This window comes from Macrobrachium nipponense, chromosome 39 (assembly GCF_015104395.2).
Source record: "Macrobrachium nipponense isolate FS-2020 chromosome 39, ASM1510439v2, whole genome shotgun sequence".
NCBI classification, from domain to species: Eukaryota; Metazoa; Arthropoda; class Malacostraca; order Decapoda; family Palaemonidae; genus Macrobrachium; species Macrobrachium nipponense.
The window spans coordinates 60,060,387-60,073,892 of record NC_061099.1 but is presented as its reverse complement, the minus strand read 5'-3'; the positions used below and the strand labels follow the sequence as shown (position 1 = coordinate 60,073,892).

The 13,506-nt window shown below is 37.5% G+C and overlaps 1 protein-coding gene across 2 annotated transcripts in view; it reads left to right on the top strand.

The window, feature by feature from the left end:
- Positions 1–13,506, top strand: part of LOC135210371 (organic cation transporter protein-like) — a 203,408-nt gene that overhangs the window by 18,330 nt on the left and 171,572 nt on the right. Inside the window, exons 2-6 of one of the 2 annotated variants that reach the window (XM_064243279.1) lie at positions 5,547–5,650; positions 7,909–7,993; positions 8,166–8,266; positions 8,539–8,624; positions 9,312–9,415. In XM_064243279.1, the coding sequence (XP_064099349.1) occupies positions 5,569–5,650; positions 7,909–7,993; positions 8,166–8,266; positions 8,539–8,624; positions 9,312–9,415 (458 nt within the window). In that variant the 5' untranslated portion in view covers positions 5,547–5,568. Of the gene's footprint in view, positions 1–5,543; positions 5,651–7,908; positions 7,994–8,165; positions 8,267–8,538; positions 8,625–9,311; positions 9,416–13,506 lie in introns of both variants that reach the window. The other variant, XM_064243278.1, reaches the window with a different exon arrangement.

Genomic DNA, 13,506 nt, shown 5'->3' with positions numbered 1-13,506 from the left:
CAGTTATTATTATTATTATTATTATTATTATTATTATTATTATTATTATTATTATTATATTATTATTATTATTTGAAAGTATTAAAAACAAATAGTACAAGTACATAAAAAATCTCGAGTCTCAGAGAGAGAGAGAGAGAGGGGGGGGGGGGGGGGGGGGAGGGGGGGTGGGGAAATCCCAGGAACACGTGATTGCAACACTGCAGCTCTTCCCCCTCCTATGGTATTTTCTTTAATGAATTGATATTATTGCTGTATAAATTAATATTAATATTTGAAAATAGTAAGTAAATCATTTATTTATCATACAAAAAAACATACATCTTTGTAGTAGAGAGAGAGAGAATTATTATTTTTATTATGTGATATCATTTCAACTTATTAAAACTTACTAATACAGTATTAATCAAAATTAATATTTGAAAATTAGTAAATCATTTTTGTATTATAAAAATGTATTTAGTCATGAAAATAAACATCAAAATACACTAATTAGTGATTATTTTTGTCGGAAAATACAAAGAGAGAGAGAGAGAGAAACTATGGATTTTATATCCAAGTCTAAGTAGAGTATAAATGGATTCTTTAAGTGAAATAATGTTTCAATGATATTTTGCTGTTTTGTATTAAAGGATATGTATACTGTTTGAGAATGCGTTCCTTATCTTTGACTAGGGTTACCATACAGTTTAATAGCGTAAATTAATTTATGCGCCCTCCGCTCAGAAACTAGTTCTGCGTATGAGGTATCGTTAAAAGGCATAAAAAACCGTCGTAACATTGGAATTTGCATTGTAATCTAACCAGAAACTTAGTTTTGTTAATTATGTATGCTGGAAACAAGCAATGATTTTTTCATTATTTGCGCTTTTTTGGACTGTTATAAATTGCGCATCCCAAGATAGTGTATTCATTCGCTCGGAAACTAGTAGTTCCGCATATGAGGCGTCACTAAAATCTTTTTAAAAATACAACATAAAAAATGTCGAAAATCATCATAACCTCGAAATTTTTTTTTGTAATCTAACCAAAAACTTAATTTTATTAATATACTGTGCTAAACTATAAAGGATTCTTATCATAGTATGCGTTTTTTAAAAATGTCGTTAACTCGGAGCGTCAGCGTCGTAACCTCGGAACAAGCGTCGTAACCCAGGGCGGATTTTTCAATGAATATTTAAGATAAAGCGTCGTAACCTCGGAACGTCGTAAGCCGGACCCGTCGTAACCCAGGGACCGCCTGTATATATATATATATATATATATATATATATATATATATATATATATATATATATATATATATGTATATATATATATTGTATATATATATATATATATATATATATGTATATTATATATATATATATATATATATATATATATATAATATATATATATATATATATATACAAGGCGTCCCTGGGTTACGACGGGTCCGGCTTACGACGTTCCGAGGTTACGACGCTTTTTTCTTAAATATTCATTGAAAAATCCGCCCTGGGTTACGACGCTTGTTCCGAGTTACGACGCTGACGCTTCTGACGCTCCGAGTTAACGACGCTTTTAAAAAACGCATACTATGATAAGAATCCATGACAAAATTATTAGAAAGTAAAAAATTTCCCTTTGGTTAACAGATATGAAAATATAGTTAATTCTGAGGTAGGAGCAAATTGGATTCTTCAAAGGACATTTTGTATCTTAACTGCATATTATATATATATATCGTATTATATATATATATTAATAGCCTATATATATACATATATATATATATATATATATATATATATATATATATATATATGACATTAAGATACAAAATGTCCTTTAATATCCAATTTGCTCTACCTCAGAATTAATATATTTTCATATATATATATATATATATATATATATATATATATATATATATATATATATATATATATATATATATATATATATATATATATATATATATATATATATATATATAATATAGGTAGAGTATATATATATTATATATATATATATCTATATATATGATATATTAATTCTGAGGTATGAGCAAATTGGATATTAAAGGCATTTTGTATCTTATGATATATATATATATATATATATATATATATATATATATATATATATATATAATATATATATATATATATATATATATATGCATTAAGATACAAAATGTCCTTTAATATCCAATTTGCTCTACCTCAGAATTAATATATTTTCATATCTGTTAACCAAAGGGAAATTTTTTACTTTCTAATAATTTTGTCATGGATTCGAACCAGTGCACAGGGGAGAAATCTTCTTACCAGCTTTATCCCTATTCGGGGTCGCCGTTTCTAATGAGTCTCTTCCATCTACCTCTGTCCCGTGTCATTTCAGCCCATACTCCCTTATATCATCTCTAATGCAATCTCTCCATCTGGTCTTAGGTCTTCCTCTCCTTTGTGTTCCATCCACCTCCACGTCCATCACTTCTCTTGCCATGTGTTGCTCTTCTCTTCTCATCAGGTGGCCATACCATCTTAACCTTGCCTCTTGCACTTTCTTTGAGGCATCAGTGACTTTTACTGTACCCCTAATATGTTCATTTCTAACCCTGTCCTTTTTGGTTACTCCACTCATCCACCTAAGCATCCTCATCTCGGTTACGTTCAACTTTCTATCCTGTTTTCTTTAGAGGTGCTGCTTCCAATCCATATGTCATTGCTGGTCTGACCACTGCCTTGTGCACTCTGCCCTTTAATCTTGTAGGGACTTTCCTATCACATATGACACCAGACACCTTCCTCCAGTTGTTCCAACCACACTGAATCCGGTTGTTAATTTCCTCTTCCATGTTCCCCTCATTGTCAATCACTGAGCCAAGGTACTTGAATTTATGAACCCTTTTGATGTTTCCTCCGCCTAATTTGATTGTTGTTTGCTGGTCGCCATCCAATTCGGTTGTCATATATTCTGTCTTTTTCCTGCTTATTCTTAAACCTCTACTCTCCAAGGCATATCATCCATCTTTCAAGTTTCCCCTCCAGTTCTTCCCTGTTCTCGGCTACCAAGACTATGTCATCTGCATAGATCATACAGCATGGTGGCTCCTCCCTGACATCCTCTGTTAACACATCCAAGACGATGTTAAACAGAAGTGGGCTTAGAGCAGATCCCTGATGTAGCCCGACTCCAACTTGGAAATTTTCTGTTCTTCCAACTGTAGATCTGACGCTGGTCTTTACATTTCTATACATCTCTCTGATCATTCTGACATACTTCTCCATCACTCTTCTCTCCCTGAGACATCTCCATATTTCCTGTCGTGGTACTCTGTCATATGCTTTCTCAATGTCTATAAAGTCCATATGCAAGACCTTTTGCTTCTCTCTGTACTTTTCCATAATTTTTCTCAGGGCGAAAATACCATCCACAGTACTAAGCCCCTTCATGAATCCTAGTTGCTGTCTACCAGTGAAAACTTACTGCCGTAATCTTTCATCCATAATTCTTTATTTCAAATACCTTCAGTGTATGTGACATGAGCTTTATTCCTCGGTAATTTTCACAACACTGTATGGTCCCCTTTGTCTCTTTGAATATTGGGATTAATATACTTTCTCTCCATTTTTCGGGGTATCGTCTCACTTTCCATAATCTTTTTCATTAACTGCCACAATATGTCATTTCCTTCCTCATCAAGAGCCTTCCAGGCTTCTGCAGGTATGCCATCTGGTCCCACCGCTTTACTATTTTTCATCTTTCCCAGTGCCACTCTAACCTCAACTTTTGTTATTTCTGTGACTGGTCCACAATATGTGTGTCCGTCTCCTCTTAGAAATCTTTCATTTTCTTCATTCAATAAGGCCTCAAAATATTCTTCCCATCTCCTTATTATGTCTCTCTCATTTCTCAGTATATTTCCATCCTTATCCTTAATCTGTCTTATGTGTGTTATATCCTTGGTATTTTTATTTCTCATGTCTGCTAGTTTAAAGATCTTTCCTTGCCCTTCCTTGGTATCTAGCTCTTTGTAAAGCTGATCATATGCTCTATCCTTAGCAATTGCACAGTTTTCTTTGCTAATTTATTTGCTTCCTTATAAGCCATCCAGTCCTCTTCCATTTGGGTCCCCTCCCACCTTTACTTTGCTTCTCTCTTTTGCTTTGTTGCATCCTTCACTTCTTCACTGAACCACCACGTTTCCTTATTTTTCGAACATCTTGTCACTACTCTCACCCAATATTTTTCTAGCAACCCTCCTTATTATTTCCATCGTTCTGTTCCACTATTCATCAACATCCCCAATTTCATGAGTTAGTTCCTCTAATACTTTTTCTTTAAACTGCCTACAAAGTTCAATCTCTTTCAGCTTAAACCATTTAATCCTTTTTGGTCCCTGCATTTTTTTTCTTCCTTATTTGTTCAATTTCCATAACCAAGTCCATCACTACCAAACGATGTTGCACACTCACATGGTCTCTGGTATGACCTTACAATCTTTTTACATCGCTATAAATCTTTCCTCTTATGCATCAAGTAATCTATCTGGCTGGACCTTCCGCCGCTTTTGTACGTAACTAGATGTTCTTGCCGCTTGGTGAAAAAAGTGTTTACCAGTACCATATCCTTGGACACAGCAAAATCAACAATTCTCTCACCCTCTGCATTTCTTTCATCATAGCCATACCCACCATGTATACGGCTGATCACATGGTTATTCTGGCCTACGTGCCCATTCAGATCTCCCCCGACAAGGCATCTTTCCTCTGCTGGTAACTTTTCCATTTCCTCCTCCAAAGTCCGACCAGAAGTGATCTTTCTCTTCATCTGAGCATCCTATCTGGGGTGCATATGCACTAAAGATGTTAACTGGGTGTACTAGATGAGAAATAGGCCAGAGACCAAGAGGTCATGCAGAAGTACGACGAAGCGTTGACGAAGCTTTGACGAAGCTTTGACATAGCTTTCAATAAGCGTCCTGGTGTGTGGACACCTGGAGTCATCATTAACATTGCTGAATGTAACGTCAACAATGCCTCCTCTGAGAAAACATGTTGACGTTCTCACAAGGCTGTGGTCTACGTGGCCAACCTAGATTCGTATGTCAGTTTGTATGTATGCATATCGAGCCAGTGTTTGCTCTCCTATGATTTTGTAAACAGAATTATATCTCATACTTCACCTTCTCCTCTTAGCTTGAAGACCTATCAAACCTTCTTGCAGCTATCCAGAAATGTAGCTTGTTAAATATAACTTATGTTTTATACTATGAGTTTTCAACATCTTCATCTCCATAGCAGAAAGAAGCTATTGAACGAGACTAGAAAATATCATCACAGTCAATGAGACTTAGCTAAGAAGGAGTGGTGTTTACCAACAGACATCTGCGATGCAGATCGAAAGAACAACTTGGTGCCTCGTTATAAAATAGATGCAGGAGGCCACCCCCTACATATATATATGTGTGTGTATAATATATATATATATATATATATATATATACTATATATAATTATATATATAAAAGATAATATCAATATTCTTTTCAGAAGAGCCTCCTTATCGCCGGAGGACATGGCAGACGACATTGATGCCATATTTACTCAAATAGGCTTCGGCAACTGGCAACTGATCGCCATCACTGCAGCCATTTTAGGTAAGTGGTATATTTTCATGTCTGTGGGGAACTTAGAGAACATAATTTGCCAAGTGTCCGATTTATTAGCTTTAACGTCACGTATGTGTCATATTTAATACAGAGGTAGCAAAAATGACTTAGTCAGACCCCAAATGATAAGAACAGGAAATGAAAAAAATTTACATTCAAGTAAATCTTTTTACATGCACATTTTGTTACAGAATTTTCTAATAAATTCTGAGATATACATATTAAATGGAATTTTATTTATTCATGCCTGGGTTTTTTAAACTGTTCATTTGCATTAGTTTCAATAATCACAAAGAGACAAATATGTAAAAGAACAAACTCACACATTTTATATATATATATATATATATATTATATATATATATATATATATATATAACAGGTCATATAGCTGTAAGCTTTGTAGTAGCTATCAAGGGGGCACCCAGGAAAGGCAGTACTATGTATCTTAGAACACAGCTTATTTTGCTGATGGCATTGTATCTTCAAGGCTGCAATTTACACATTTCATCTTGGTGACACTGAAAGCTATAAACTAGATACTAATATCTGTTGTTTTAAGTTATTTTCACATGTCATCCCCTTCCCACCCCTACTCACCTCCTCTTCCAATATCGAGGCTGAACTTGAACTTAAAGGACATTAGAAGTGTCAGTATTCTTCTCAGCGACCTCAAAAACTAATGATTAGACATTAGTACCTGGCGTTTTAGATTTTGTACATATTACCCCCTTCCCAACCCCCTCTTCCTATTGGAGCTGAACTTGGATTTAAAGGGCATTGGGAGCATCACTATTCATCTAAGCAACCTCAAAACTTATGGATTAAACACAAATATCTGTCGTTTTCTGTTATTTTTAAGTCACCCCCTTCCTATCAGGGCTGTATGTGGAATTTAAGGGCAACAGGAGCGTCACTATCCATCGCGGTGGCATCAAAAACCATGGATTAGGCACTACTATCTCATTTCATCTCAGCAACCTCGAAGACTATCGATCAGACACCAATATCTGTCATTTTCAGTTATTTTTATGTCACCCACTCCACAGCCCCATCCCTATCGAGGATGAATTTGGACTGGGAGGGCATCATGAGTGTCACTTTTCCATCTCAACACCTCGAAAACTATGGATAGACACTAGTATCTGTCAATTTCAGTTATTTATACATATTACCCCCTTAACTTTTCACCCCTAATCCCTCTCAGAGCTGAACTTGGACTTGAAGGGCATTGGAAGTTTCACTATACATCCCAGAGACCTCAACAATTATAGATTAGACACCAATATCTGTCATTTTCAGTTATTTTTATGTTTTGCCCCTCTCCCATATCCACCTTTAGTGCCAGTGATGTCTTACCCCGACAGTATTCTTTCCCAGATGTTTTGTCACATGTATACCAAGTTTACTTTAAATTGCTTGATGCATTTAAAAGTGTATGTGGCACGTACACACACACATACAAACATACATACATCCATTTGTATATACATATATTTCTTGCTCTGGATTCGGGTCAAAATTTATAGAATATTAGAATTCTCTAGAATTTTCCAAGAGCCGCATGTGGCTCATGAGCTGCGGTTTGGCCACCCTCGTTTCATAAGCTAGTTTATACGGTGTGTATTTTACCTCTTAAAGTAATTCATACTTAAAGACATTATATCTCATTAATCACTGAATGGAGACGTCTCAAATTTTGCAAGCGCAACAGTTCTCAAAATCGAAGTTCCCAAAATCGAAATCTCGTAATTTAAATTTTTTTTTAATCAAAATTAACCACCAAAGGGGTTTGTGCCGTCAGTGCATTACTTAATGTTCTTTACAGCACATCTTCGGACCATAGTTACAACCTCCTTTCGTTCCTTTTACTGTACCTCCTTTCACACTCTCTTTCTTATATCTTTCTTTCCACCCTCTCTTAACTATTGATTCAAACTGCAACAGGAGGTTTTTCTCCTGTTACACCTTTCAAATCTTTTTACTGTCAATTTCCATTTCAGCGCTCAATGACCTTACAGGTTCCAGCACTTGGTTTTTGGCCTAAATTTTATTCTTCTGTAAACTATACTAATTAACGTTCTGTAAAGTACTCTAGATAATGTAAACTTGCAAACTATACAAATACTTGGCATTCCAGTTCCCACAAACTTCTTTTTGACTTGGAAAACCCTGATTCTCTACAAGACTTGATGGATATTGCTATTAAGAGTTTACTGTTATTATTATTATCATTTCTGCTTTAGGTCCAGCTGCCCTGGCACCAGCTCTTATTGGCTCTACCTTGACGAATGCTCAGGTTCCGTACAGATGTCGGGAGGCAGGGACACTGTGAGTACAGCTACTGAATCTTCATTGTATTACCCTTACTAAACTCAAGATCTTTATGGAAAAACAGTTGGAATTAATGAAAATATTCATGAATATATGAAATGAGTGAAACAATCTTCCCGGTAAATAGATGATTGCTGGTAAACAATATTTTCAAATTTTTCATTCTAAGAAATATCACAGAGGGTTTCGACAATGGCTGCAGCAGGAGTAGTGAGCTTGTCAGTGATGTGCAAATTGCCTACAACACAACTCAGTGGACTCCAACTATTCGTATGTAGTCGATTAGGGTAACACCTAAGTATTACTAAGAATGTTTTGTATTTGTTGCCTAAAATATATACATCCTTTCAGACATTTTCTAAGTAAAGTTTCACTTGAAAGATGTGGTCACTAAACAAATTCTTGAGCTTATGACAAGAAGAGCTTTAAATTGCATGAAAACAATACCAGTTTTTTTATGAAAAAGAAGCTGTAAGTTAATCAAATGATATGAAATTAATATGAGGCAGGAACAGTTAATAAATTATCTATCTGTATTACAGAGGAGACTTTCAATAATGTTTCAAATACCTCATGTTCCTCCTGGGAATACGACACTTCCGTTTTCACTTCAACCATTACTATGGAGGTAAGATTCTTCAAGCGCATTTTTTTTATTTCCAAAGAACTCATCATTTTGGAAGTGTTTTTGATGTTCCATTTATGGATAATTCCTTTGTGTACTTTTAATGTATAAAATAACAGTGATACAAGTATCTTATTGAATGAAAATTAAATAGAACGTAAAAAAACCTTAACAAATAGGCACTGAGAATGGCCAAAATGGTGACAAAAAAATTTATGAAAGTTGAGTCTCCAGCATGAATAATGATTACTTGCATTTAAAAATAAATGAAGTCAACAAAAATAAGTAATTTTTTTATTTTAGAAAAAGCTGTTACTAATTATAGAACCCGTCAGTGTACTACCTCACATGTTGAACTCTAGGCATTACTGAAGGTTTTTTGTAACATCCCTTCGGGACCTAGCTGCACCCTCTTTCATTCCCTTTACTGTGCCGCTGTTCATATGCTCTTTCTTCCATCTGACTGTCCACCCTCTCCTAACAACTGTTTCTTAGTGTAACTGAGAGGTTTTCCTCTTGTTACAACTTACAAACCCTCTTCCAGTCAATTTCCCTCTCAGCACTGAATGACTTCATGGGTCCCGGTGCTTGGCCTTGGGTCTAAATTCTAGATTCCTTCCTTCCTGGCTTATAAAAATGGTTAGCCTCATAGTCTCACTTGTGACCACTAACTGCTACTTCTGCCTTCAGTGGGGATTCATCTGTGAGGACGCTTGGCTCTCCTCGCTCTACCAGATGGTCATCAGCGCGGGATGTATGATGGGGGATGTTGTTGGAGGTGCCGTTGGGGACAGGTAATTCCCAGTTGCAACTTATTCATTTGAATAGATAATAGGCAATGAACAGAGCATGCACCTCTTGGTAGTCCCTCTTAATCTGTATAGGCAGTCCCCGGTTTACGACAGGTTTTGGCTAACAATGTTCCAAGGTTACGACACTTTTCAAATATATTCATCAGAAATTATTTCGCAGTATATGGCCCATGTTCAACGCCAATATGACAGAAGAAATATGGTTCCAATAGAGCAGAATAATAACAATTTGGAGGTGTTTTTTTTATAAAAAACACTCAATAATAATGCAGTTTACATCGTTTTCAATACACCCAATGCATTAATAGTAAGGTTTTCTTAGGATCTTTTACTATTTTAGACAATGAACCCTCATCGTACACCGGGGACTGCCTGTATTTTTCTTTCTGTCTTTCTGCTGTGCTTATACTCTAGTACTTGTCTTTACTTGTCTTATTTATATAAGAAAACTGACTCTGTTTTACATTTTCCATAATAAATAATGAAAGTATAAGGGGGATCATTGCTGCTTATATTGAATTTTTACAAGAAAGAAACAGGTTGTCACTAAGCTTACGCTGAATGTGATGTGTGTCAAGCGCTCAAAAGGCTCAAAATATAACTTCTGATCAGAGCAACATTATCAAAAAATTCTTAAATGAAAGCCGTAACGATGATGAGTGATTACCTTGTGAGGCGACAACAATGATGAGTGATTACCTTGTGAGGTGACATACAAGTGAGATTCAGTTTGTAGCTTACTGATTTATTTACTAAACATTCACACAGTCAAGGGCTTGTGTTAGCCACAATGTAGCTTCTGACCTTTGGCAGGACAAAGCAGGGATTAAATTCAAGCATTTGTGGATCAATTTCAAGCATTTGGGTTTGTTCTCAGACAGAAATACACATATAAAATGGCACAGTACATTGGACTTAAAAACATACATGTATGGGAGGAAAACTGGCATAGCAATACATACAATGGTAATAATACATAGATTGTGACAACAATAACAAGGGAAATTGTTACGGTGTCGAAATATCCTGGTTAAAGGTCGACACAATGTTACGGCCTCTGAGAGAGGTCCGCTCAGGTTCGATATGAAATAAAAAAAAAATATATATCAACACAAACAGTTGAAACTGGGGATACGAACATAGAAAGAAACACTAACACAACAAAGGTTTATTTACAAGCTTACTAACAAAGGTAAATGCAGAATGGTATCTCCTATTTACATAAAAAGACAGAATCTTACACTGCATGAACTGGGGTAACAGTGAGGCAATTCAAATACTTGCTAGTCGATTTGGCAATTGCAGACGTCCTCTTGACTCCATATTGCAGAAAATAGTCTATTTGTAAGGCAGGAACTCCCCAAAACCTGTAGCAGGACCTTTCCTTCTCTGAAGTCTGCTCGACTTCGCGATAACACGGAATAATTCGTCCACTCCTGAAGACGATTAGACCAATATCCAACCAACTCTCGAACAACTCTTCTGATTGATCCTTCGTCGGTCCCTTTCTCTCTTATCTCTCACGGATAATCTCTGCTGCTGCTGTTTTCTCACTGATATTCCGACCAGTGGCTCTTACTGAGGATATCTCTCTGTGACTAACAGGTGTCTCTCTTCTACGATCTCTTTCCCTCCTACTTCCTCCGTCGTATTTATACAGCATCCTGGGGGCGGGGCCTAAGGCGAGCGTCACAGGCTCCCGAGTTTACTAGGACTCCCTAGATGAATCTAGACGAGGTATTGCATCAGAAAACACGGCATTTCTCATGTCACATTGGCGCGTTTTTGCGCTCCACAACACGCCCGACGATTCCAGAACAGCGAAAACCTCCTTACTGCCGAACTTCTGGAAAATGCGTTTTCGTTTCCTTTATCTTTCTTTGCTAGGAAGCAATTACCGTCACAGAAATATATGTACAAAAGTCGTACGAGAGATGTATTGTGTCTCTCAACTGCACGTTTTCTTCCATGGGTTCCTCATCGCAGGGTAATGGAGGTTGTTAGGTGTATGTAGGCTCACATATGTGGGTGCTGCAGGACTCCCCCCACGCCCACCCTGAGAGGCCTACGGTTGTAGGTCGGTGTCTGGTATGTACATATGAGAATTTGAGGCAATCAATGGAAACCCATGTTATTCTGCTGTTGTAACTGTCATTTGGTATGTGCCTTTGGCCATCTCCAAATGATGCAGTATGGTCCTGAGTAGGCTGGGGAGAGGGGTGGGGTCTGTGTGCATCTACCTGTATTAACACATATTTCTTCATGTTCTGCAGATTGCCGAGGACATACACCTTTCTGTTCACGTGGTAGGTTGTCTTCGCTGGTATTATCCTTTTTATCGCTTTTTGGGAGTCAGATAGCGATGTCGGATTTGTTTGTTTCTTGGAAGACGTCTGCTGACAACATCAATGCTTGCCCTTAAAGGATTTACACTGGAGATTAGTTGAATGCTGTGTTGCATCATTCTGAGGCCCAATAGGACCCATGGTAGTTCCTTTCTCCACCTCCCACTCTGGCATCTGGAGGCGAGTGAAGCTTTTAGCGACTGGGGCAGCCTCTAGACGAGGCTGTTGACGTCAGGGTTGTAGGCTGTCGTATGCGTTATTTCCATCCTCAGAATGTTGGCAAGGGCATTCAACAGGGTGGATGTGAAATTGGCTCCTCTATCACTGGTGATGATCTTGGGGACTCTATGCCTGCAGACCCAGTTGACGAGGGCTTTTACACAGCCCTCCGCCATCTGTTGTCATATTGGTGTTGCTACCTGCCACCTAGTGTTCCTGTCTATGATGGTAATCAGGTATCTGTATCCCTGAAAGAAAGAGGTCCCAATATGTCGACGTGGATGTGGGCGAGTCAGCGGTTGGTTGTTTTGAACTCTTCTATTCCACTTTCGACGTGCCTTGTAACCTTTGATGTCTGGCACAGGATGCATTTTCTCATCAAAATTTTCACGTCTTCCCTCTTTCGACCAGATGTACTGCTCTGCTATGGTTTGGGAGGTTGATTAGCCCGATGGGTGGGATAGGTTGTGGGTGGAGTGAAGGCTCTCATTTCTAGGCCTTGTGACATCCGGTACTCATTTAGCAGGTGATGGTCATTGTTCCACTGTTGATTGACAGGTCACTTCCATATGAGGGCAGGATTGATCTGCCGCAGTTGCTGCAGGTTCATGTAATCCTTCTGCACTACTGCTATCTTGGGATGGGCTATTTTGAGCTGGATGGTGTTGAAAAAGTTTCCTCGATACTGTATCCACCACGGTGTTCGTTGAACCCTTCAGGTACTTGATGGTGCAGGAGCGTTCAGCTATCACTGACCATGCATCTTCCACTTAGTGGAAGGTGTGCTTCAGTAGTATTGATGGTCATTCTGCACCACAAACTCTCATCCCTTGAACATGTAGCAGAAGTGGAGGAGCTCCCTGTCAAATGTTGAATACGTACTTCTTTTCCACAGCCATTAGCTTATTGCTGAAGAAGGCCAGTGGAAAACAACCATCATCAGTGTCCTGCTCAAATACAGCACCAATCTCTGCATTGAACGTGTCAATTGTCATAGTGAGGGACCTATGGGGTAAAGGAAAGATTAGTGTTGTTGCAGAGGTTACTCTCCTTCTTTTGCTAAAAGAAATGCTTTATCTTGCTTTTCTACCCAAGTTAGTTTCTTTTTATTTCCTTTAAGACATTCATATATGGGGCTCATTATTTTAGCAAAGTTAGGTATGAAATCATGATAATAATTTATTAAACCTGATAATTCTTGCACTGATTTCACTGTTTTTGGTTTCAGGAAGTCTATTGTTACTTTCACTTTTTCAAGTAGAGGTTTAATTCCTTCTAGGCCTACTCAGTCTCCCAGAAACTCTACGGTTTTCTTTGTCCATTCACACTTGTTTTCATGCATTGACTCCATTTTCTTTCAGTCTCTGTAGCACTTTCTTAAAGTCTTTGGGATGTTGTTTTAGGTTGGGGCTGAAAATTAGTGTCGTCAACGTAGACCATGTAGAATGTAAAGTCCCTGAACAGTTTGTCCATCAGTCTTAGGAATATTGCCCCTGAGTTGCAAAGTCC